We start from the raw sequence: 23,818 nt of genomic DNA on the forward strand, positions 1-23,818 counted from the left end.
AGGCCAATCCAGCACAGATGGATTTCAGCCCAAGGATGCTGAAATCCATTTGTGCTGAGCTCCAGGAGAGGACATCAAGGTCTCTGAGCTTGGGCAAGAAGCGTGGGCAGTGCCTCCCCCAGAAACACTTGCAGGAAGATAAGACTGGCTCCTTTTCTATATATGCAGAAGACGGTAAGTCACCTTCCAGAAGTTGACTGCTGCTTTGGAGAACTTTGTTAACTTCTGCCTTGGCTGTTCTCTGAACGTTAATGTCACATTTTATTAGTAAGTTGGCACCTCAAATGACTTACAAATGCTAAAGGGTGAGGTGTGTGCTTTAAAGCTGCCTGTTTATAGCCTGCCTCAGCCATAATCATCTCTGCTTCTATAGATTTTCATTACGGACAATATCCTCCTCAATTAGGAGTATAAATTACAATAATGTATAGTCACAAAATTTGGACCTAAGACTCTCAAACAGCTGTCCTGAATCTGCCACCGGTCTGTTGTTGCTCTTGGGTGAGTTACTAATCCTCTCCATGCTACAGCTGTTATTAATAAATAAACATAATTCATAAAAATGTAATTTAATTAATTTAATGGATAAATCTTGTTTATGCTTGTTTGTTCCACTCCTGTCTTTGGCAAAAGATTTGAGCTCTTCAAACCCTTTTCCTTACTGTTTCTGATGGATGGCTGCTTTTCCTTCACCTTCTTAAGAGCTTGCTGTTCCCTGGACGTGAGCACATTAGGAAGGCAGCAAAACACCAGCCCCATCACGAGAGCACGTCCCAGCACCCTGCTGCACCGCGGGCTGAGTGCACCCCAAAGCAGCCCTTGTGGGACCCCAGCACCTTCCAGTGCCACAGGGCACGTCTCCCCCAGTCTCCGCGGGATCCCCCTTCCCACGCAATGCAAACTGCCAGCACCGTCAGGACAGCCCTGCTCCCCATCGCTTCTGTGGCTCCAAGTGCATCCCTGCATCTTCCTGCATTTCAAATCTCAGCCGAAGCCATTTTCCTTCTCCCTTGTTTATACCTCATGATTTCTTGCTCTCCACCTCTGCTCCCGTTTAAGGCACTGCCACTGAATTTGGCCGCACGTGCTGGGGTTCAGCTTGCTCCCCGCACCCAGCAGAGCCCATGGGCTGCACCGGGTGTCAAACCACCACCTCCTTCCACTGCGTATGCTTTAATTTCTACCTCCCTCTCCCCTCAACCGCACTGCTGAGGTTTCCGATTTATTCACCATACACTCTCTGTTGTGCTGCTGTTTTCTGTAACCCACACCGCGTAGCACGCCTTGTATCATTTAGTGCCGTGAAGCACTATATGCCCATAAAAGACACCACAAAATCAAGTTGTATTGCGTTACACCGAGTCCTGAAGGCCTGCACTGGTAATGTTTACATCGCTAGCTGGGAATTCCCCGAACTCGGCCATTCACTTACTTGACAGTTACAACTGTCCTTTGCAGCTCTAGATTACATTAAAATGTGTTTGCTGGAGCACTTACACTGCGGGGCTCGTTGTCTCATCACCGTGCAAAAGAAGTCACGGTTTGCCATTTCCCGACCTTACCGCAACCAGCGCAGCCGACCAGCCTCACCGAACAAAGCAGAGCCAATTCTGTATTTTTAAAGTGTCCTGACCTGGAAAATCCCCAATACGGAGCTCCACTCGACCTAGATTTTAGTGGCCGCTAATTGAACAGTTTTGAAGTAACTGTGCCATAAAGCAGCCCCAGGGTTGGAACAGATGCATTCAATTAATTACAGCTGGAGAGATTCAGTCAAAATCACAGAAAGAAGATAAGTCTTAAAGGTCCCGTTGCACCGAGCAGCACCGGGCCAGGCGGCACCCCTGGGTCACCTCGCCGTGTCGCAGAGGCACGGCCGAGGCACCGCCAGCAAACCCAGCCCAGGGCCGCGCTGACAGTGTGGTCTGCCTTAACCCAGGGCTGCGGTCGTGCTGGGGAGCTGCTTGGTCTGCCAGGGGGGCTGCAATGACAGTCCAGGTTTCTGGTCTGAGACAGACAGGATTAGGAAGAAATATTCCCCATTTTCAAGAAACGTACTTTAGTAGCGTGGCTTTGCACTCAGGGGTCTGTGGAGGATCAAAAGAGCCTGCAAAGGGCAGCTAAGCAAAAACAAGGCCATTACCAGGAATTTTATGTTCCCTGTTTAGGGGTCTGCACCTCTGCTGGACCTTTTTTTAGACTGTTTGCAAAACTGAAGCAGTTTGAAAGTCACTGAGATCCAGAGTGGGGTGTGGGAGGCAGGGCCTTTGGTTTTGCTGATCCCCCAAATTATTCTGAGCAGGTCACCTCTCCTCTCTGCATCGGCCTTGCCTTGCACGAAACAGACAAGCGACCCACCGCCTCCAATAAAGCATGTTCCCGCTGCTCAGCGACAGGATTAACGCAAGTCCGAAGCATCGTATTGTTCACATAAAGGACTCAAACGCAGAGATGAAGCGGGTGGTGGTAGGAGCTCAGTCACCCTTACCCACCGCCCCCACATCTCGCAAGCGATGCGGATGCACCGCTGCGTGTCTGTTGTTGCGGCTTCTCACTTGAGACCAAGGTGGGGATCCCAGGGATCTCCGAGCTTGGGATCCAAGGGATCCCAGGGATCCAGGAGCCCCGACGCAGTGCCAGCACACTTCCCTGCCCAGCCTGCAGAAGACACTTCTCTAACGATGCAGGATGAATGTTCTCAGCCTCACGCCTTGCCGGCTGCATGGTTCAGCGTTTCTGACATAAAGCAGTATTTAGCCTCAAGAAGGAGTCTGTGCGTGAGACAGGGAGACCGAGGGCTGGCTGGGAGTCGGACGGGGCTTTCCTCCTGGAGCTGGAGCCGAGCCGCGAGCCTAAGACCCTTCTGCACAATAACCACTTGGCATATGTTAGGGTGCAGAGAGAGTGCCCGGCTTGCAGAATAACTGGCATAACCCCCACCCCCTCCCAAAATGTCATCCACCTTCATTCTCTTTGTCTTTCTTTTTTTTTTCATCCTGCTCTAAGCTAGCTGGATCCCAGCTGATGAGCCCAGCAGGGAACTAGCACATAAGCATTGTCATCCCGGCATGATCCCTCCTTGTCGCTGCCTTAGCTGATAGCACATTCAGAACCTAATTGTTATCTCAGCAGAGCAACTCCATTATTCAGCCTGACACTGCACCCCCTTCAGCTGTTTGTTGCACTGATGTTATATTAATGAGGCCTGCAAATAAATGAATAGGAGATCAGAGTGCCGCTTGTTCGCAAGAAAACTGATTTTTATTTATTTATTGCTAAGACCACAGACAGCGTGGAAGTTTTACGCTGTTAAAGGGACACTGTCGGTGACGGCTGGGCCTCTCGCTCAGGAAAAGGGCTGCCTACACCTTACTGCTCATTTACTTTTACGACTATTAAAACACAATCTCTTCTTACTAGTTATGCGTTCCCTGAAGGCGCTGGCACCTGGGAGCAAAGCACTTGACCTCCAGCTTGACAGAAAGAGTGAAACTGTCCAGATGAAGCAAAAGGAGTGGAAAACAGCCTGTATTAAAGGCTCTTTTAGTCTCAGCCCGTATTAAATGCTCTTTTAGTCTGAGTGATCCAGGCTGTAATGCAAGCCCCGGTATGAGACCAAACGCTGCTCCCCACGTGAGCCTGTCAATGCCGGTGCTTGTGGGAAGGAGAACGTGTCACCAGCACCTGCTCTAACCCTGCCAGGAGCCGGTCCGTCCCAGCAGGGCAGCGCACAGCTCTGCAGCACTGGGCATTGCAAAATGCTACCCAAAACACTGAAAAAACTCGGCTGCCGGTAAAAAGGACCCGACAGCAATGAAGGCTGTAAAGGTCGCGTGGTCTCCAAGACAATTCCATACACTTCTCTGGAAGGGAAGGGAGATGGGAGAAGTTAACCTGTGCTGCTGAAAGGTTTGGGTTTAGGAATATTAACCCGATGGGGTTTCTACAGGGGTTTTGCCATTTTCTATAGGCCTGACCGCTCAAGACCTTAGCAAAATTCTGTAAGAGTTTTTAGCCCTACGCAGCACCCTTCCCATCAGTGGATCTCAAAGCACACACAAAAAAGGCTGCTAGTTCCCTCTGCTTTCTCCCTTCTTTTCCTACAACAGTGAAAGCTGTAAACTTGACTTTCGAAAGAAAGAAAGGAAAAAAAAAAAGCTGTGAATTTCTAAGGAGAAGGGTGGGAGGTGGAGTTCAAGGAAAAACACCAAACACTGCAAGACCTGGGATAAAATCACAACATCTCACAGCACCGCCGAAGTCAGCTGAGGCCATGGGACAATACATCTCCCTGAAACCTGTATTTTCTACTGCTGACCCTCACTGTGGAACAAGGCAACCTGCCAGTGAAAGCACAGGCATTTCCTACTCAATTCTCTCATCTCCATATCCACTCAGGGCAGTCTCCAGAGACTCAGAACATCCCCTGGCGAGGCACCCCACGCTTCCCGCTTTGAAGGCTGAGACACAGTCCTGGTTATGGAGACAAGAAATCTGCAACAGCAAAGCTCTGCTCTTTTCTCCTTGGACAGAGACCAAAAGTATTGCTTTCAAGTTGGACAGTGATAAAACACTCGGTGGCAGTGCCATGCCCGCAGCCAGCCACGAGAGCCAGCCTGGCAGTGCTTAGACGCAAAGCACTTGGTGGCGGGAGCAGAGTGTTTTTCCCCTTCTCTGCTTAGCTCAAGGAAGGGTAAATAAATAAATCTAAGACCACTCCAATGTTACAACTGTCTGAACGGTTTACAGTGAAGAAAATCTCAGGCAGAGGCTATCTTGATTCTTGCATCTTGTAGCATAACCTTGTGCAAGCAGAACAGCACTTGGATAAGAAAACTCTGGTTTCTGACTGCTGGCAGGACATGGTGAATATCTAAAATAAGCCTTAAAGGCTTGCTTATCTCTCTGTAAAGATAGCTATGACTTGCCAAACAAACCAACCGACCAAACAAGGAAAGGACAGACTCTCGACATTTCTCAGCGCTTTCACAGCGCTGCGCAGTCAGCACTACCACCTCTGCTCTGCCGCAGCCGCGCAAGCTCCACTCTGCAGTTTGCAAAACACTGCACAAGAGAAATACCCGCCCATCGAAGTATAACATGGGAGGGCAGAAGGTCTGAGAAATACCCAAGGCCTGGTAATGTCCCTGCGGGACGGGTGGACCCTCCTCAGCAACACCCTCCTCCAGCCAGCCCCTGCTGCCGCACCACCAGCCTCTGCGGTTTCCTCCCCTCCTCCACAAAAAGGAGGCTGCTGCCTTCCTCCCCAGGGGTCTGAGCACGAGCCAGTTTAGCTAAGCTGGCGTAGTAGCTAATCTGAGTTAAGAGGAAACTTCCACAGGTACTGGGGTCCTTAGCTGGCAGAAGTTTGGGTGCTGAGAAGCCCTGCTCCTGCCCCACCAGGAGTTTCTGTAGCCATGAGCATCACTGCAACAAGCCACTTTGATCCAACACTCTCTTACACCCATGCCCTTCGCCTTCTGCAGTGTGGACACACGCTCAGAGCAAGGGAAGCTTTTTTGGGGAGTTAATTAAGTGAGAAACCAAAATCTTCTTTCATTCCCACCTGATGAGAGTGTCACTCCTAATAGTAACGTTAACAGACCAAGTGCAGTTTTACTGGTAAAAATGCTCCTGGGAGACATTTTGCATCCCTCAGTGGTCTGAACAGAAACATCAGAAGCATCAATTATAGACTAATTAGCTCCCTAGTTTAATTAGCATTCCTGCAACAGTCCATAGCGGTCACCCCAATGCTGGTCGCATCCCGGCGAGTGGCAGCTGCACGGCGGGGCAGGGGGCTGCACGCCCTGGCCGCACGCCGGCGGATCCGCACGTTAATTTCACAGAAAGTAGCGGAGCGTTTTATTCCCTGTTCTTCGTCGACGGCGGATTTTCAGGTGAGAGGGAGAAAGACCCAAATCCTCTTTGGAAGGAGTAAGCAGAAGGGGCCGGAGATGCGCGCTCTTACCTCGGTGATGCGGGGGTTGGTGCACTTGACGTTCCTGCTGGACCAGTCCAGCCAGGGCTGGGCGGGAGGCGTGCTGCAGTGCGGCCGCAGCGTGCACCTGGCCTCGCCGCTGCACCAGCCGCACTCGAACTTGGGGTCGGCTTTCAGGCAGAGCCCGCAGCTCTCGCGCTGGGCTGCGCACTTGTAGAGGTGCACTGCGGGAAGAGGGGATGGGCACTCAGGACAAAGTCAAGAACTGGAGTACTCATACAGACTACAGCCGCTCTTGGACTTGCAGCAAATGCACACGTTGAGTTTCGACTTAATGAGCCGCAGAGTGGATTTGCACATGTGGTTTCCAAAGCCAAGGCTGTATCACTGGTGCTTAGTGAGCACTGCTATCAGTGGAGCAGAGTGAGTCGCTCTCACCCAAAGCAGGACCCACCAGGACCGCAACGTCTCTGGCTGCAGCCGCAGCGAGGGCAGCTAAAGCCGCTCGGCCCCAACAGCCACTTCCCGGCCCTGGTCGCAGCCCTCCTTCCCAGGACTCGAAAGCCAACTCAAAGAGACGTTACCTTTCAGATCCTCTGGGTTGTCAATAACAAAATTCCCGTTCCAAACCACAGCGAAGTCCACTGCCAAGTTGCTTATGTCCATCCCATCGTAGAGATACTGAAGGAGAAGATCAAGAATGAAATGCTTGGGAGGATCTATCAGAGGCACTAACGGGAAAAGAGTTTTGTTTTTTTTTTTTGAGAAACCATGATCATGCTCTGCTTAAAAACATGTGCTGATGTCTGAACCACCATGTCTACACTTCATCTCCAGAGTCCTCCTTTCACTCCTTCCTCCTCACCAGGAACAGATAATTAAATCAGATCTAGCCCTTGTGAGAGATAATAGATTAATTATTCCACTCACAGTGGTTGTTCTTGTCACTCAGTCTCTAGCTTATCAATACAGCCCCTCCGGTTAATCAGACTGGAAGGACTGCTGCCTTCAGGCTATCCTCTTATACAGTCACCATGCATCCTGGTGTGACCGGGAGCTTAAAAGTCATGCTGCACAGCTTTGGCTGATGAAATAGGGAACAGCTGAGAAAAAATAGATGGTGCAGAGAGGTCCTTTCCCGGTTTCTGCTTCAGCCTAACCAAGATAGCTTTGGCCTGAATTATTCACCTTCTCATGGACATCCTGGGGGCCGAGGCAGAGTGAATCTGGATGCTTTAGGTGAATTCCCAGTGTATTCTGAAACTCCCATTATCACAATTAGCACCAGCGAGGTCTCATTCTGACGCTCCCTTTAAGTCAATCAAGAGCTGCTAAAAAGACTTAGGAAGGTGAGCAAACACTGCCATCCTCTTTGGGATGAGGGAATGATGATTAAACCAAAGCAGACTGCTTTGTCCCCGTGCAATACTGGTACAGTTTTAAATTACATTTGGTTGTACTAATTCACCTTGCCTGGGTTTTACTAAGTTGGTGTGAACCTAGATCTTCTGTACAAGTGGTAGAGCTGTGACTACAGAATTGCCCTTACATTCCCTACCTCCTACTTCCCATTAGCCTAACAGGAATCCAAGTGCTTCTCCAATGTTCATAAATCGCTTTGAATAGGAAAAAGTACTATATAGTATTAATACATTTATTATCCACCAAGCTGCAAGGCCCAAAGACGGCCAGTGATATATAAATATCCAGTGAAATTTTTAAAAATTCAAAACTTCATTAACAATTTAAGACCATCTGCACTGAATATTAAAGTAGACCCTGCTCTGCTGCCTAAAACAAACTGAATGTGCCCTGTTTGCCCACGGACCTCTTCGAACACACGGCGAGGAGGGGAAGGACCACACTCTTCCCTGCCCGCCCTCCAGCTGAAGCGGGCCACGCGAGGCCCAAACGTGGGCTGCGGCTCAGAGGGTGGCCTTTGGGAAGCCTGTGTTTGCCATATGTGTTTCAGCATCCCCAAGTACCTGCCACGGTGACTTTGGGCTTTCTGGGTTAAACCCTGCCAGGTCCGTTGGCAGGGCTAAGCTCCATCCTATGGAGGATTGCTATCCTCCCCTGCCTGCTTCTCTGGCAGCAGCATTCAGATAATTTCCCTCTCTCTGCGGCGCTGGGCTCTCTCCTCTGGCAGTTTTCCTTTCCCCTCCTTCCCTGCACCATGCTGCTTTTCAGCATTACTGTATTCATCCAGCTACTGTGACCTGGAATTCGACAGCTCCCCGATAAGGGGTCTGTGATTCGCCTTATCTCCCCTGTATGAATTAGCCTGCCTTAACTCCCTCGTCGCACTCCCTCCTCCTCCTCCCCTTCCCCTCGCTGACCCCCCGCAGTCAGACAGGGAACCGCCGGTATAATGGAACACCTCGCGTGCTCATGGCAGGTTCCCCCCTGGAATTCGGGATTAGTTTAACTCTGGGATTTTTCACTCTCCCCATGGCTGAGCCCACCCAATTGGCAGCTCTTTGGAGCTGACACCCATTTTGGGCACCTTCTTGCCACGTTCCCCTCCCAGTCCCTCACCGAGCTGTTCTGGCACTGGACGCTGGAGCTGTTGAAGCGCAGGGCAGGCACGCGGTGGATCACGCCCTGGATGCTGAGGACGCACTCGTACCCGCGCTGGCCGGACTGGGGCTGGGGCAGGTTTCTCGCCTTCAGCGTGATGGGTTTCACCTCTCCCACCGGGATCAGGATCTCCTCTGTGGGGAAGAGCTGGGGACAGTCCTGGGGGGGCAATAAAAGAGAGGGGGAGGTTACAGCGGTGACGGTGTGTGCGCAGGTCTGGCCAGGTCTCCGGCAGCAGGGCTGATGTCCCAGGACACCCTGAGCACGTGGGACCAGCCACTCTCAGTCCACCCACGCAGCTGCAGGTTAAGTGCAGGAATAATGTAACCCCCATTACAGTCCCCTTGCCGTGGGACTGGCGTTGATTTTCTCACCGTGGTTGCAGAAGACGAACACTGCTATTTGGGGAATAAATCGAAGGCGTCCTCCCTGCTCTGAGCTTGCCGCAGGTTTTATCTGCGGAGACACAAGCTCTCGCCCTGCCCTCCCGCAGCAGCGGCAGCACGTTATCAGCTGCGCCAGCTCCACCTGAGCCCCACTGCTCCAGGAGGGCGATGGGCTGCTCCAGCCACACGCTGTGCTCCTTGGGCCTCCTCCTAATCCCATTTTGCTCCTTACGCCCCTTGGCTGCGCGCTGCTTTGGAGTGAGACCGATCAGCATGGGACGTGCTCCCCTCTCGCTACCGCGTACCGCTCTGCTCTGAGTGAAATTACGCCAGCGTGCCGCTAATTTCTTAGGCGACATTAATTTCTGCTCTATCTGTTCTCACCCCTTTGCATGCTCCGACACCTCTGGCCTTTCTGAAACACCCAGCCGGCGCGCTGCGATGCTCCAGCGCTGCTGCTTGCACAGCATTTCCCTTCGCCAGGGGCTGCCTGGGTGGGACGCACGCCTCCGCCGGCCAGACGGACAAGGCAGCGGGACACGAACCGCCCTTTCTATCTCTAAAGCGACGCACTTCCCTGCTCTGTGCTTCTGGGAAGCGGAGGCTGTCCAAGGATGGGAGGGTTTGGTTGCACTCAGTATCCAGAAGAGTAAGGACAGGTTTTTTACAGATGGGATTAAGCACCCTGATCCTGATCCCCCTGGGCCTTTTGAAATTCTGACTAGTCTACAAAAATGGCCTTTCCTCTTAGGAACTGTAGCAAAGGGTTTGGTACCTGCAAGAAATTCAGAACCTCCTCCAGCAAACAGCATTTGTAAAGGTCTTTCAAAAAAGGGGCCATCCTTGGATCCGAGGAGCTAATACTGAGGAGGGATCTCTCACAGAGGAGGGAGGACTGACACAAAATCTAATTCATTAGTGTACAACTGTACGTCAGTATGTATCAGCGGGGTGGATGCGGGGCCGCGGCTGGGAGTGCCACACATCCCTTCCAGTGCAATGAAAACAGCAAAATTATCAACAAACGGTGGCACCTGCAGGTCTCCAGCCATCGGGTGTTCCCTGGAGAGACCATCAGATGAGGAGGAAGGCCAGCCCAGAAGATGCCATGTGAGCTCTGATGCCCCTGGGATCTGAGAAATCGGTTCTTTCCCTTCATCACAGCAACCTTTGGGCTTCAAAACCTTAAGCCTCCAACTCTTCCGGGCACAGGCCCTTCAGGCACCCTAAGCCTTTCTACATTAGCCGGGAAAGAGCAAACTCGGACTGCCAGCCTGCACAGGGACCCTGCCAGCCCCACGGGCAGGAGGAAGGTGATGTCCCAGCCAAGCTCTGTCATTCAAACAAATGGGCAGTGCCTCCTGCTGTAGATCAAAGTCTTTCTGCACCTCTGGGATGTGGATCAGGACCTGCTCCAGGAATGCATTTTTCTGAGTCAAATGCAAATTCAGAAGTATGTGACAGCTGTAGCCTTACAGTACGATCCATCACCCTGCCAGGCCAGAGCAAAGGCACTTTGGGACACAACCAGAAAAATTGAGGGATGCTGAGCTCCAGGAGTGGGGAGGGGCTGCTCAGCAGGCATCTGGAGGAGGGAGAGGGGGGCTGAGACAAAACAGCACAAAGACATTCCACTTCAGGCCTTTCCTGATTAGGAACCGAAGCCTCTTGCTTGAAAGAGGAGTTTAAACAGGTCCTGCTTCTGCAACACCAGGCACGAGGCCGGCTGACGACCGCCAGCAGAGCTGCAAATGAGCCCCCCTGCAGCACTTGGGATGGGAGCTTTCCCATCTACTGCGGGAATGAAAGAGACTCCTCCCTGAACCCCAAAGGCTTCCAAAACTGACCAAAGGGCATTAAATAAAGAATGGTACTTTGCCCTTGATGGTCATTTTATAAACAAGTTAAGGCTCTGGATTTCTCAGCTAGAGACAGTGAAAAACGGGTGAGGATCGCTCCTCAGTCTCTCAAAACAGCCTGATTTCTGAGTGTACAAAATACCATGAAAGTGGAAGCAGTCTGTTAAATTTTCCATTGAAAACCATGTGGAAATATTTCAAACATCTGTGTGATTGCAATAAAGGCGCAAAGAAAAGAGCAAAATGCTGCTGCCTCCAAAACCATATATTCTGAAAACCAAGCACAGCAATTAAAACATTAAGCACGGAGAAGCGTGATTTGTTTCCACTTCTGCCACTCTCTGGCCAAAATAATGCATTTGTAAATTAATAGCAAGTTTTAATGTTGCAGTAGCTCAAGACTTTGCTATGCAAGGTGCTGTATGCAAAATGAAAGGAAACTCTCCCCGCGACCGTCATCCTACAGAGGAGCACATCTCCACATCCCCACAAGCACAAACTACGCGTCTAAATGATACTCTGAGACGACACGCGAAAAAAGACCTACCAGTGCCTGGTAATTGTGTGACATTCCTCCCATAAGATCTCAACATCCTAAACATTATCTCTTCATAACACACTGGGAGATACAGTTTCTCCTCAATTTATATACCGGGAACAGCAAGACGCGGAGACAAAGGCTCTGACCGCCAGGAGTATTTACATTCTGTTTAGCTCTAATTTGCTTTGATCTAATGGAACTAGGTACCTAAGTACCTGTAAGCGTCTGACACTAAATGATTAATCCCAAGCTAAAGCAGAAGTTTTAGAAAAAAATGGACTGACGTCTCCCTTGCCTCTGCCAAATCCCTGACTGGCATCCCAAGCCCTCTGCCACCCTGCCTAGCAATTAAAGTAAATCATCCGGATGGCGAAGCAACGCGAGCCATCCTCACCAGAGAAAATCCCCACCTCTCACTGACGGCCATCAAGCACGCCAAGCCGCGCTCCCTCTCCAGCTCACGGCCAGGCTGATGGGATGCCGTTTCGCTACTGGCTCAGGCAAGTTGTAAATGAGAAACAGATGCTACCCCAGTTTGGAGAAGCCAGTAGCTTAAACTGCTGCCTCATAAACATTTTTAGTAGCACTTTTCCTTATATATTTTTTATTTTATTTCTAACAGGGACTTTCACGGATTAACAGCCAAGGGCGATTTTTAAACTCCAATGGCCAGAAAGCGGGCTGTGCTGGGAAGGAAAGAAGAGCCCTCTTCTGCAGTGGAGCAGGTTTGCCGGCTGGAAGGCGATGCCACCACGAAGCTCGGCTCTGAGGTTCCTGCAGGCCCTGGTATCGCGGATCCAGCCCTCAGCTCAGCCTTTACACTACCACCAGCAAACCTCTAAGATTCATGGCGATTTTCCATCCAACTGCCAGCTCTTCCAAGCTGACTTTGCACGTACCTTCCTCCTCCTCATTATGCACCGCACACCCGTACCACCTTCTACTCGAGATCTGGCTGCATTTAAGGTTTTGCATTTAACCTCAAAGTCATATTGAGGACCCACGGGAAACGAATGGCTCCACTCCAGAGAAGTGCCCAGCTCTGTGGAAAGCTCGTGTTTGGGAGGAAAGGCATCCTGGAGCCAGAGAATCTTTTATCACATTATGATTGAAAACAAAAATTCTCCAACCACATCACCGGTGGGAGAACTCAGTGCACAGTCCTGAAAATAATGAATATGTTATGGACCATTATCTTTCCTGTCCACTGCCTTTCGTGAGATGACTGTTAAAGAAATGCTTCTTCCTTTAGAGACACAGGAGAGGACTTAAGAGTTTCAAATCTGCTCTGATGTGCTGAAAGTGCTGGTAGCAAAAATTGTTCTCCCATCCTTAGAGATGAGTAGGACGTAATAGATCTTTTTTTCCTTTGGTTTCAGTGGGAGAAAAATGTCACATTGGGATTCTGGTAAAAAAAAAGGCATGCAGCCTGTGAGTGCATGCCACTCGGGGAAACACTGAGAAAGGCAGCCCCTCTGTGTTGGCTGACAGCTGCAGTGATCACCCTAATAAGGGAATACACATTCTGGGATGGAGGGATGTGTAGGAAGACGCCACACTACCGCAAGCCCAGGGCGCTCTGAGGAGCCACATTGCTGCTGGCAGTTGCTGCTGAATTTATCAGACGAGGGAGTGAAGCTGCAAAACCTGCAGGAGCTTGCAGAGGGCACGGGGCTCGCTCAGGCGCCGCGCGCGTTGCAGAAGCACCGCTGAAGGCCCCCTCTTCCCTGTTTGTGCCGTTTCCCATCGCGGCTCATTGCTCAGCTTTCAGATCTCTTTTTCATTTTTTTTTTTTTAATTTGCTGCCACAGCGAGGTACACGCACGTCCCTGCACGCGTGGGCCTTCCCGTGGAGCGTGGGCGAGCGGGTGCGGGTCTCACGAGGGTGCTGCTGCAGTAGCGCCTCGGTCCCGTGCTGCGCACGGAGAGTTGAAGGGGGGTGATGCCATATAAAGGCTCGCCTGGCAGGTTGGTTTGTCCATTCACCACCCCTTCTACGCCCTACCTCGTCTAAAAGCCAGTGCTAACACATATTATTTAGTTAGAGGTACACTAGCAGCTTTAGCAATGTCTCTGTCGATGCTTATTCACTTTATAGGAATTTTGTGATGAACTGGAAGCGGTTGACAACACCAGTCCTGCTGCTGGGATCGGAGCTGTGAGGCTGTGTCTGGCAAAGGTCTCCTTGGGGTGGTAAATAATGAGACCACCCCTGGTTCGTAGGGCTCAGGGCTGGGTGCTCGATTCTGCGCTTCCCCATGCTAGTACCAGGAAGGGCTGAGCATCCAGAAAATATGGAAGGGAGAACTGCAGCCAGTAGAATATAGAATTTGTTCCATAATCAGTTTACTTTGTTTTTTTAATTCATGAGAAGTAAATCCTGTGGAGGGTTAGAAGGGCCATTATTGCCTCCTCTCGCTAAACAAACACGCGGGATCCTCTCATTATCCTGCTTGACTTCTGTACACCAGAATGAAAACAAATCAGAAGATCTGCTGGAGAAAGGCAAGGCTCTGTCGCATGAGTGGCACAGACTCTCGGGGAATATTCTGCCTATGAAGTATCATTGCACATAATTTACAAACATGTTTTATGCTTCTCCAACACTTTTTAGCCTCAGAGACTCCAAGGTCTATAAATACCTTAAAGACCCACGATACGCATCTGTCTCTGGAGCAGCAGAGAGCACCCATGGTTATTATTTGTGTTTAACAGAGCAGTTTTAGTAGGTCAAATCTTGCTCTTGTTTGGAAAAAAATTGCCTAGAAATGGCAGGCATTTCTTTTGACTATGGAATTTAGCTCAAATGGAAGAAAATATAATGTTTTAGTACTTTTCATCTTAAAAAAAAATAACCTCCACAAATGTTAGCTTGCTACACATATTTTAACGTTATAAATATAAACGAATCTGGTACATGAATGTAAACCCCTGGCTCAGAGCTGCGTTCCCAATGATATAAATTGCGGCTCCCATCACTCATGGAAGCACATTATTCTTCATTTATGCTACTGGAAAGGAAAGCAGTCCCTGCTCCTTAGAAAGCAAACATGAAAAGAAAGGCAACTGAAGCGAGCCCCTCCTCACTGGTAAATTCCCACCCAACGCCCTTTTGTCCTGAGCTCTGTGCTGGTGCGTGTGCTGTAACCTGGGTCTTTGCCATTAATGTATGGGTTACTGTGATATTTACAGACAGGCAACACAGGGAAGGCTGGAGAGCCTATTCCTCTCCCACAAACAACCCTTTGTGAACCAGCAGTGAGGACAGGAGCAGTTCCCTCGAACAGAGCCAGGTTTCAGGTGGGAACACCTCCCTCCGGCTCCCTGCAGCGCTCCCATCCGCTGCGGAGCACTTGCCTGTGCGGCTCCTTCCCCCTCCAAAGACCGAACCCTGCAGGTTATACACCCCATAAACCTACTGACGAAAAAAAGTGTTGCCAACAAGCTCAAACCAATCTTCTCAAATTGAGATGAGTTAATCTTGCTGCAGCTGGGCTTTTCGTCCTGTTGGTACTGATTTCAGACGAACACATCTCTCCAGAAGTTAGATGTGACCCAGCAAAGTCATTTGCTGACTTTGGTGGGCTTAGATGTGGCTCTCAGTTATCTCCGGCACATCATAGTTCCCATTCAGGTATTCAACAGTGGGGGTTGTAAGGACAGATATGAGGAAGGTTTGATTTTGTTTTATTTCCTTCAAGGCACATCAAGCAGCACTCAGCATCCGAGGGCACAGCCAGCTGCAAAGGTCTTGCTCTCAAAGCAATGAGAATTTAAAGGAGTCAAACCAGAGGTGAAATCTGGCTCTGCACTAGACTCTCGGAATCTGAAATGCTCCGTCCCTGATTCAGCATCTCACGTGTGCAAATGGCATTATCTGCACTCTGTGGACATCAAAGAGGGACGGGATCCCACATTCTGGGAAACTAATAGGATTTATTTGGTTCTAGCTCTCCACCGGGATGGGCTGTGAGGATCTATTTATGCGTCTACATTCCTTTTCATCTACATGTTTTATGCATTTAGAGAGACATCTTATAGCCTCACACACACAAACCCAACCACCTCAGACATGTTAAAATGACATTATTGGCCTGATCCAAAGCTTTGTAAAGTGAGACAATCAGTGCTACACAGGAAACCCATGGAGCTCCCTTGGGGGAAGGAGAAAGCCTGGAGAAACTTCTTGGAGAAACCCTGCTTTTGTGGGTGCAAGCCAGCCCCAGACTGTTGCCTTCCCATTGCTCTTTGGAGAGCAATGTCTAGGCAGGCACCTTCTGTGGACAAATTAAGCTTCAGGCTAAGAAAAGGCTGAGAAAATATTGCTGCTTATCTGATTATTAACTCCTAGAGAACTGGCCATCTGGAAAACAGGCCTCGGAAGAGTTGGGTTTACCCCATGTCAGAAACTTCCCACCAGATGGAGGATATCAAACCCAGCCAGTTTGTTCTGGAAGACGTCTCTGTTTTAAAGGCTGTGAAGGTTCTGTATTTATCTACCAACGACTCCAAACCAAACATGCTTTGCACATTTTCACTTTCGCATGATCCAAAACAGGGATCTGACACTCAAGGTGCATCATTTCTCTTACCGAGGCTTCACAGGCCACTCGCTACCCCTGACAAAGCACCGACCCACGTTCGGAGGCTGTCCTCGGCATCACCTGCACTTACTGCTGAGCTCTGCCCTTAGACGTTAGTAAACAATTCCCATTGACAGGGCAGGTGGAGAGACAGAAAAAGCTTGTTTTCTCAGCTGTATTTTCATGGAAAACAGGGCAAAAAGGCAACATTTGGCTCAGTCGATACAGCCAGAAGATTGCAAGGATCAAGTGTACAGTTCATGAAGTAGGGCTTTCTTTCACCCACCACCTTGCAAAGTGGCTCAGCCTTTGAGCTCTTTTCCCTTCTCAAGACAGACAACTCCTAGGAGTATCAAAGGGAGTTTGTTACACATCGAATCCCACTGGGACGCAAATTCTGATGGGCCAGGAGTAAAACGGAATATTAAAGATATTTTCTTTTAAATTAAATATAAAGGCATGAGAAAATTTCCAACCCCGTGTGAACACGTGTGCAAACCTTACATGAGAAGAGGCACATGGGACTGAAAGTAGGGCAGCACGCGCCGGCGCTGATCCCTCCACGGTGGAGGCACCGCCACGGTTATCACCGCAGCACCGCAAACGCAACAGCCTCTATGCTAGGAAGGGAGCGATGTTGGTAAGCACAAACATTTTGCTAATACATCAGGCCATGACACAATGAGAACATTGTGATCCGAATTGTTTTTGAGAGAGGAAACTCTCTATGCGGCATTTATTTCAAGTCTTGTGTTAGCCTGAGTGAAATGCCCATAATAAAGGCATTAGCACTGCGCTGTGTACGCAAGTGGCAACTCATTTGCCTTAAATAAGCAAACAAATAAGGTTTCAGTGGCTGGTTTTGCCTGTGTGTTCAGAGGTCTGGAGAAGTCGTGATGAACGGTGGAGCATCTGTATCATTATCATCAGCCCTTATCGAAAGTTATCACCAGGAAAGCATTAGTTATCGCATAACATCCCCTGGTAAGAAACAACCCCTACGAGATGAAGACGACAGAGGAAGTTCTTCGGAGACGCGACACTCCTGTGATCCCAGCAGGAACTGGCAGACATACCAGCTCCTCCACTCACTCCCTCTGTGTGATCTCAGGCAAGTCCTGGGCGTTCCCAGGAGAAAAATGGAGATAATGGGATTGTCCTACTTTACCAGAGACTTGTCAAACACTTCTGAGATCATGGGGTTGAAGACATATAAAGCTGAGAACTACAACTGTAGAGCCTAGGAATACAGTGATGCTTTGAGCGGGAAGGAGAAAAACCCCCATATCACTTGAGAGAAGGAAAAGCAAAGGGTTTTGCTTTCTCTTGTTATGGTGAAAGGAAGTTTCTTGACTTTGAACTGGACTGAGAAAGCTTTTGGTTTGTCCCCAGGGTGGATGCTTCTCCTTGGGCTTCCGTTCCCTTTGCCGCATGGGGCAGCTCTTCGAGGCTGCTGCCTCTCCTCCTCCCTCTCCTCCTCTCCTCCTCCTCCTCCTCTCCTCCTCCCCTGCAGGCGGCGGGAGGCAGCGCCTGCTCCCACTTATGCTGCCCATCCCTTGGCTCTTGCAGGTTCCCACTGAGCCGTGTACACAGGCAGTTCATTAACGTTTCTTGCCTTGTGTCTATGTGCCTCCTGGCAGCGTTTTAACCAGAAAGATCCATGAGTTGTTTAAGTTTCAAGTTATTATTGGTTTAGCCACAGCCTGGCAGCTTCAGTCACTTCTTTTTATTGGCTCAGTGTTTTACTCTACTGACTGATCTCTCCTGCTTTTCTGTATCTCCATTACTCACTGAAGGGTTTGTCTTGATGCTGCCTAATCTGACCCTCCTTTCTTTTCCTAATACTTGTGTATGTCCTCACTGCTGCCTTTCCCACTTTCCAAGACGCTCAGGATTTTCAAGCACCTTTTAAAGCCTTTTTTTCCCTCGCAGCTTTAGGACCCGCACCCATTTCAGGTGCCACAAAGCTACGTGTAGGGGCAGTAAGGGCAGAGAGCAGGACCCTACCAGCATCAGAGGCTGCATCTGCTCTGTACTTGGTGATCTGAAGCAGACAGCAGCATGAGAATCAGACAAGACAACGGGTGCAGAAACCCCAGACCACGGGGTTAGTGGTAACCTTTGATCAGGAATTTGTGCTACCAAACTCCTTTCCTCCATGGATCCCTCTGCCTCGGGACATACAGAAGATCTGGCAGAGCCGTTAATGGGCTATGGCTCCTTCAAACTGTTAAAAGCATTTTTGGACTTGAGCCCCACACCTTTTATTAACTGCTAAGAGAGATGGCTCCTGGTCCACAGCGCTGGAACCTCAATCGGGTCTCTGTTCCAAAGTCTGGGGCTGTTCGCGTCTGTGATTCCCTTCTTAATCAGTTTACAGCCAGGCTCCTGCCAGCACAGCCCACTGGAGGAGTCCCACCAAGAGCTCTGTATCTGACTTGTTGCTTGCTGTTGGGCAAATCCCTGCACGCCCTGTACATCAAGTGGAGTTGCTGAAATGTGCTGGTCTTTGAGACCCCTGAAGGAAAGCACTAGAGCAATTCCAGTTGTTGCTGAACCTGAGCATACCCACACATCAGAGGTGGGATCAGCTTTGGCGTTCAGGTCGAGACACATCATTTTTGCTAAACTGGTACTTTCTTGCTACGCTCCTTTAAAGCTGTATCTGCACTTTTTGATGCCAGCCAAGAGAGGGGCCCCGACCCGTGGAAAGTTGAAAAACCTCACAGAAACATTGGTTATGCTAATTGTGCCATAGAAAAGCAAAGAAGAAAGAGCTCAGGAGTACTGAAACCCCGGGCTGGTACCTCAGAGACATTGATCCGTCCCTCCTGAAAGGAGCACGTGGTGGGGTCGTGGGTGCAGAGGTTCCGGTACTTGCACCAGTGGCAGCGGAAAGCGCTGTTCACACAAGACAGGCACCTGCAGGGGGAAAAAAGAGGAGTTATGGAGGAGGTTATCACCTTGGGAGGTCTATATGGTAATAGACAGGCCTAGCCAGAAGTCCAGACTTAGAGTCCCTCATGGGAAAATAATTTCTTTGGAGGGATGTTTCGATACAACAAAAGTAAGGGCTTGGGAAAACGTGCCCTCAGAAGACAGTCTTTAAGGAACCTCACAACTCATTCAGTAATAAAATACAAGCTGGGATTTATTGCACATCATTCCATTGGTGTAAAATGCAGCACAACACTGCACGGGCACCAGGCTTGATTTTTAGTTTCTAGAAAGTGCAAAACAAGACAAGCCTGCAAAAATTGTTTTACAAGTCAGGAATGCTTCAAGTCAGTGGTAACACTTCTGTTTGGCCTCAGAGTGCAAAGAGTTCGGCAAGCGCTTTTGATTCATGTTGGAAGAAATTAACTGTTTATGAAATGCTTTTGAAAGAATGCAGACCCTTTTCAGACACGGGGCGGCCCAGCTGCCAGCAAACTGGCTTTTATTCCTCACTAACTGGCTGCCAATTAGATGCATGGCCCATGACAGCTGCTAATATTTGCAGTAACCACCTCCTCCATCTCTGAGGCCAACCCTCCGTGCCACGCGGCAGCGTTTTGGTGACTGTCTGCTGGCGTAAGTATAAGCTGTGCCCGTGGGATTCAGCTCCGTGTTGTAACCCGTGGCTCCGGAGGCCGGGGATGCCGCCTGGGGCAGGCAGTGCCCGGGGCGGGGATGCGCTGGAGCGAGCCCAGGGTCAGCACAAACAAAAGAGCGTCACCAGGGAAGCAGGAGCATGGCTTTAGGTAGGAAATGGGAGAGGAAAGCAGGTCTCCAGCAGGACCTCTCCTGCCAGCTGGGCAGAGGTGCCAGGGCAATGCCTCTCGCAGGCTGCTGCCACGAGAATGCGTGCTTTAATAACTCAATTGTATTTTCCTTCTGATCCATTTGTAGTGACCTTAATAGATAAGGAAGCTTATTCTAATCATGCATATGCAAATCTGGGGAAGAATATCAAATGCTGAAAAAGCTTATTTAATTACTCATTCATTTGACCCATTTCTGTCTCCATTTCGGTCTGTAGCACTTCTCCCACCCTCCCTCACCTGGCCTGGCCCTGACCTCCAGCTTTCCTGCCAGGTGCCGGAGGAGCTCTCAGCTTCCCCCAGCACACTGGCTCCGAGGGAGGAGGACCTCTCTGACCACCCAGGCCAATGGTGGGTTCGGCACCTCTCACTGTACCGTGGTTTTCTGGCTGCTGCTTTCAGCCCTGCTCAGCTGAGCAGGGCGAGGGGCTCCTGGCAGGATCTGGAGCACCCAGAGACTTACACCAGGTCACCACTTTTGCTCTTTCATCCCGATCCAGCTTTCTCAAGGACCACTGTCTCTCTTTTGCTTCAGAAAGTGCATCTCTCCACCTCACCTGTTCCTTATTAAAAGGAACTGCAATACAGAAGCCACCACCATGTTCTCTGACCCACCTGCGGCTCCCTCACGACACAGGAATTGATGTACCTAAGTGCTGAACCATGTCAGCCCATGGATTCACAACAGCTGGATCCAGCGCAGGAGGTTTCACAGAGCCAGTCTACAAGAGCAGCAAGTTCCTGTCCAGCCCCAAACCCCTCCTGCCCCTCTTAGCGTAATGCCGGCTCCCAGGGGGTCCGTGCCTCATACGCCACAACCACTTCTTGTGCTTCCATGGAGCCGCAAAGGGCACAGCTGCTCCCCTGCTCTCTCCAGACCCCCTCGCCATTGCAATGAAGAGTCTCATGATCAATAGGTCTCTCTTCTCCGCTGGCTGAGACCTGTATCCCCTTCTCCTTTTTGCATGCTGTGATTCATTCCTGCCAGGCTGGCTCGTGCCCTTGTTGAACTCACTGATAATGAGTCCGGTATGATGTAAGTGCTGCAGAATTTACCACCACGTTAGCACTTTATCTTCAAGCAGGAGCTGGTAGAAAGGCACGGTCAGATGAAGCCAAATGACAGGTCAGAAAAGATGCATTGCCTCTCCTGATTCAAACCTCCACTCCTAAGTGAAAATAGGGGCCCCCACGATGACATCCCTCACGCAAATTCAAAAACATGAGAACGCAGGGGAACCGCTGGAAGGACTGCAAGAGCTTGCAGCTGGAGGAAAGGCTGGTGCTGTACAGCCTGGGGGACAAGGACGCAAGAACAGAGTTGTGCATGAGGGGCAGCACGACAGGAGGCAGGGATCACTGGGGTAATGGGTACAGACCACCACAAGAGGCAGCATGGGGGACAAGGACTAACAGGGCTCCTTTCATCCCAGCACCTCTGCTCTGTGCTATGGCTCAAAACAAAATTAAACAAAAAATGAATTCATGCATAGAAAAACTGCGGGCCAGCCAAGCCCATCAGCGCACACAACCCTCTTCCAAATGCAGCAGGGAAGGCCCCGTAGCTTGAGGCATCAAATCCAGTGGAGAAAGATTGGAAGTGACCCTGTGCTGGCAATTTTTGACTCCCACCAGCCAGCTCGAGCAGCAAATCAGGCTCCTGGAGCAGCGTTGGCAGCCAGCCCTGCTGCCGGAGATGGTGCCCAGCCCCATGGGTCAGGCCTGCCTTTTGCTGTCTGACCGCCGGCAGGTCCTGCCCACGTTTCATTTTGGTGCTTTGAGGCTTACTGCATTTCCAGAGAGAAATCTCTAAACGCTTCAGGTCTGTAAACGTGTTTTTAAGGCCAGCCAGCTGCGTGCCATCTTTGAGCAGCTGATGTGCCCATGGGGGATATGTTTCTACGATCTCAGCGGCGCTGAGCCCCCCAGCCCTCCGCGGAGCAGCCCACCATGCCTGCTGCACACCTGGGCTGCTTATCAGGCTCCCAGCGCTGCTCTGCCTGACTCTGGGAGCAGCCAGGCTGGCAGGGAGCTCCTGCTGCCAGTGCTCTTGCTTACCCCATCTAAACTACAACCGCTGTCTTCACACCCCAGGGCTGGAGACTTCCAGGTCAATCCCTGCCACCGTCTCCTCCAGCAGCCATGCCCTCCTCTGTCACCCCGTGGAGCATCCTTGCAGCAGCTGGCACCCTGCTCTCCTGGCCTGCGCAGCATGGAAGGGCTCTGCGTCCTCCAGCTGCCTACAGCCCACCTCCCCGGACCCTCTGCTCTGCCTTCACCGGCTGCCTGTGAAGATGCATCCGAGTTCACAGTTGCGGGATCACGCAGCTTGGGGGCACCAGCAGGTTAAGGTTTTTTCAGGCTCACTCCGCCTGTGTCTCACAAGGCAGAGAAAGCTACACACGCACCCAGGGAAGTTCAGAGACAGTGACTGGTGGGCTCCCCTTCTACTGCACACATCTGCTGGTTGAACCAAGCAGCATGATAACCCCCACCCCGGCTGGTCCTGGAGCCCAGCATCCATTTCCCAGCCCTTTCTCTTTTCAGGCTCTGCTTGGGGATGGGGAAGGAGCACTCACAGCTGGTGGGCACTGCAGTTGTAGAACTTGAACTCCGTGCTGACAAACGTCCTCCTCGTCTCCCGCGACTTCAGCTGCAGCACCACGCCGAACCAGTCTGGGGATGCAAACCAGAGCCCGTCAGTCCCACCAGCAGCATCGAAGGAAGCAACAGCAGACACGGGGGCACCCGCTCCCCACCTGCTGGTGTGCTGAGCCGTCTGCTTCTGGCATAGGAGGTAGAAGTCAGGCTGCTTTTGTCTCCCTGCTTGCCCAGGTGTCGGGCTCCCCAGCCGCAGAGAGTCTGCAGCAGTTCCCCAAGCTGGGGACTGAGCAACCCCCCGGCCAGACCCTGCCCTCAAGCACCCTAGGGTGCCAGGCTGGCTGACTCCAGCAACGCCTCCAAACCAACTCAGGCTTGATGGCAAAATGCATTGGAGACTTAAGGTCTAAACGCTGCCTTGGGTCACAGCTGAAATGAGTGTGGGATCTCATCCCATTCCCTAAAGGATTCTGTCTCCAGTATCAAACCACTAATACAGTCTACTCTGAGAAGCAGCCCAAGACTAGAATAGGAGACAATGCTGGAAACAAGGGCATTAGTGGAGTTCTTTAGGAGCCTCAGCACTGGATTAATAACGAGCAGATTGCTCTTCCAGAGCTGCTGTGGGTAAGTCTACCCTAGTCCTGCTACCACAACAGCTCTCAGCCCCCAGTGTTCACCAAGTCTCAGGCTCCATATAATGCCTTAGAAATACAAAGAGATCAGCAGGGAAGCACAGTTGACACCTGGAAGGATGCCAAGGAGAAAATGAGTTTTAAGCAAGTAGCATTTTGGTTATGGGAAGAGAAAATATGACAGCAGTGACATTAATGAAGAAACAACCCAAAAATCAGGACAGAAAAATAGAAACTGCATCCACCTACTCGTGGGTGCTGAGCCAGGCCAAGGGGAGGGCTCCTGCTTTCCAGATCCGCTGACGTGGCAAGGCTGCAAGCCCCTGCCCCGCTCATGACCCACCCCGGGGTGGGACAGACAGCTCCTGTAGCCCCGGGTCCTGTCTTGGAAGCTGTCTGGCAGCGCAGGGAGGGTGTAAGAACAGGACAAACGCATGGTGCCACCTTCTCCCAGCCTATCTTTCCCTGTGTGAGATGCATTTCTTAAGGACAAAGCATATTTATCTCCCTGGGTTTAATGGTCTTTGACAAGAACATGAATTTCTCCAGCAGCAGCCCCAAAGGGTCTGCTCCAGCCAGCAGATACTTCCAACCTGCACCGCACTTTCTGGTGGCACAGCTGTCGCGTTGCTGTCCAGAAGTCAGTTACTTACCCTGATCCACAGGTATGGCAGGAACATCTTTGGCTGCTGGTGAAACGCAGACAACCCGGCTGCCCGACACCTGCCCTTCCACCTCCGTCAGGTTTCCGAAGAGGCAGGTGACCCCAGCCGTCAGGTCTGGAGCATCGCTCACCAGCAGGCTGAGCTGCAGCCGGGGAAAGGAGAGGCAGAAGGGAAACAAAACACAGGCATCAACCTGCTAGCAGGCAAATCTGCCCGAGTTCCCT

General features: G+C 50.8%; 1 protein-coding gene across 3 annotated transcripts in view; it reads right to left on the reverse strand.

Annotated features, from left to right (window-relative positions):
• The window catches only part of PLXNA2 (plexin A2), a 181,514-nt gene that overhangs the window by 38,741 nt on the left and 118,955 nt on the right, over positions 1–23,818 (reverse strand). For all 3 annotated transcript variants that reach the window (XM_075115349.1, XM_075115348.1, XM_075115350.1), the window contains 6 exons: positions 23,583–23,736; positions 22,273–22,369; positions 18,698–18,812; positions 8,480–8,680; positions 6,526–6,622; positions 5,972–6,165 (listed from right to left, as the gene is read on the reverse strand). In XM_075115349.1, coding sequence (XP_074971450.1) covers positions 5,972–6,165; positions 6,526–6,622; positions 8,480–8,680; positions 18,698–18,812; positions 22,273–22,369; positions 23,583–23,736 — 858 coding nt within the window. The remainder of the gene's footprint in view (positions 1–5,971; positions 6,166–6,525; positions 6,623–8,479; positions 8,681–18,697; positions 18,813–22,272; positions 22,370–23,582; positions 23,737–23,818) is intronic.

The sequence above is a fragment of the Phalacrocorax aristotelis genome, chromosome 21, assembly GCF_949628215.1.
Source record: "Phalacrocorax aristotelis chromosome 21, bGulAri2.1, whole genome shotgun sequence".
NCBI lineage: Eukaryota > Metazoa > Chordata > Aves > Suliformes > Phalacrocoracidae > Phalacrocorax > Phalacrocorax aristotelis.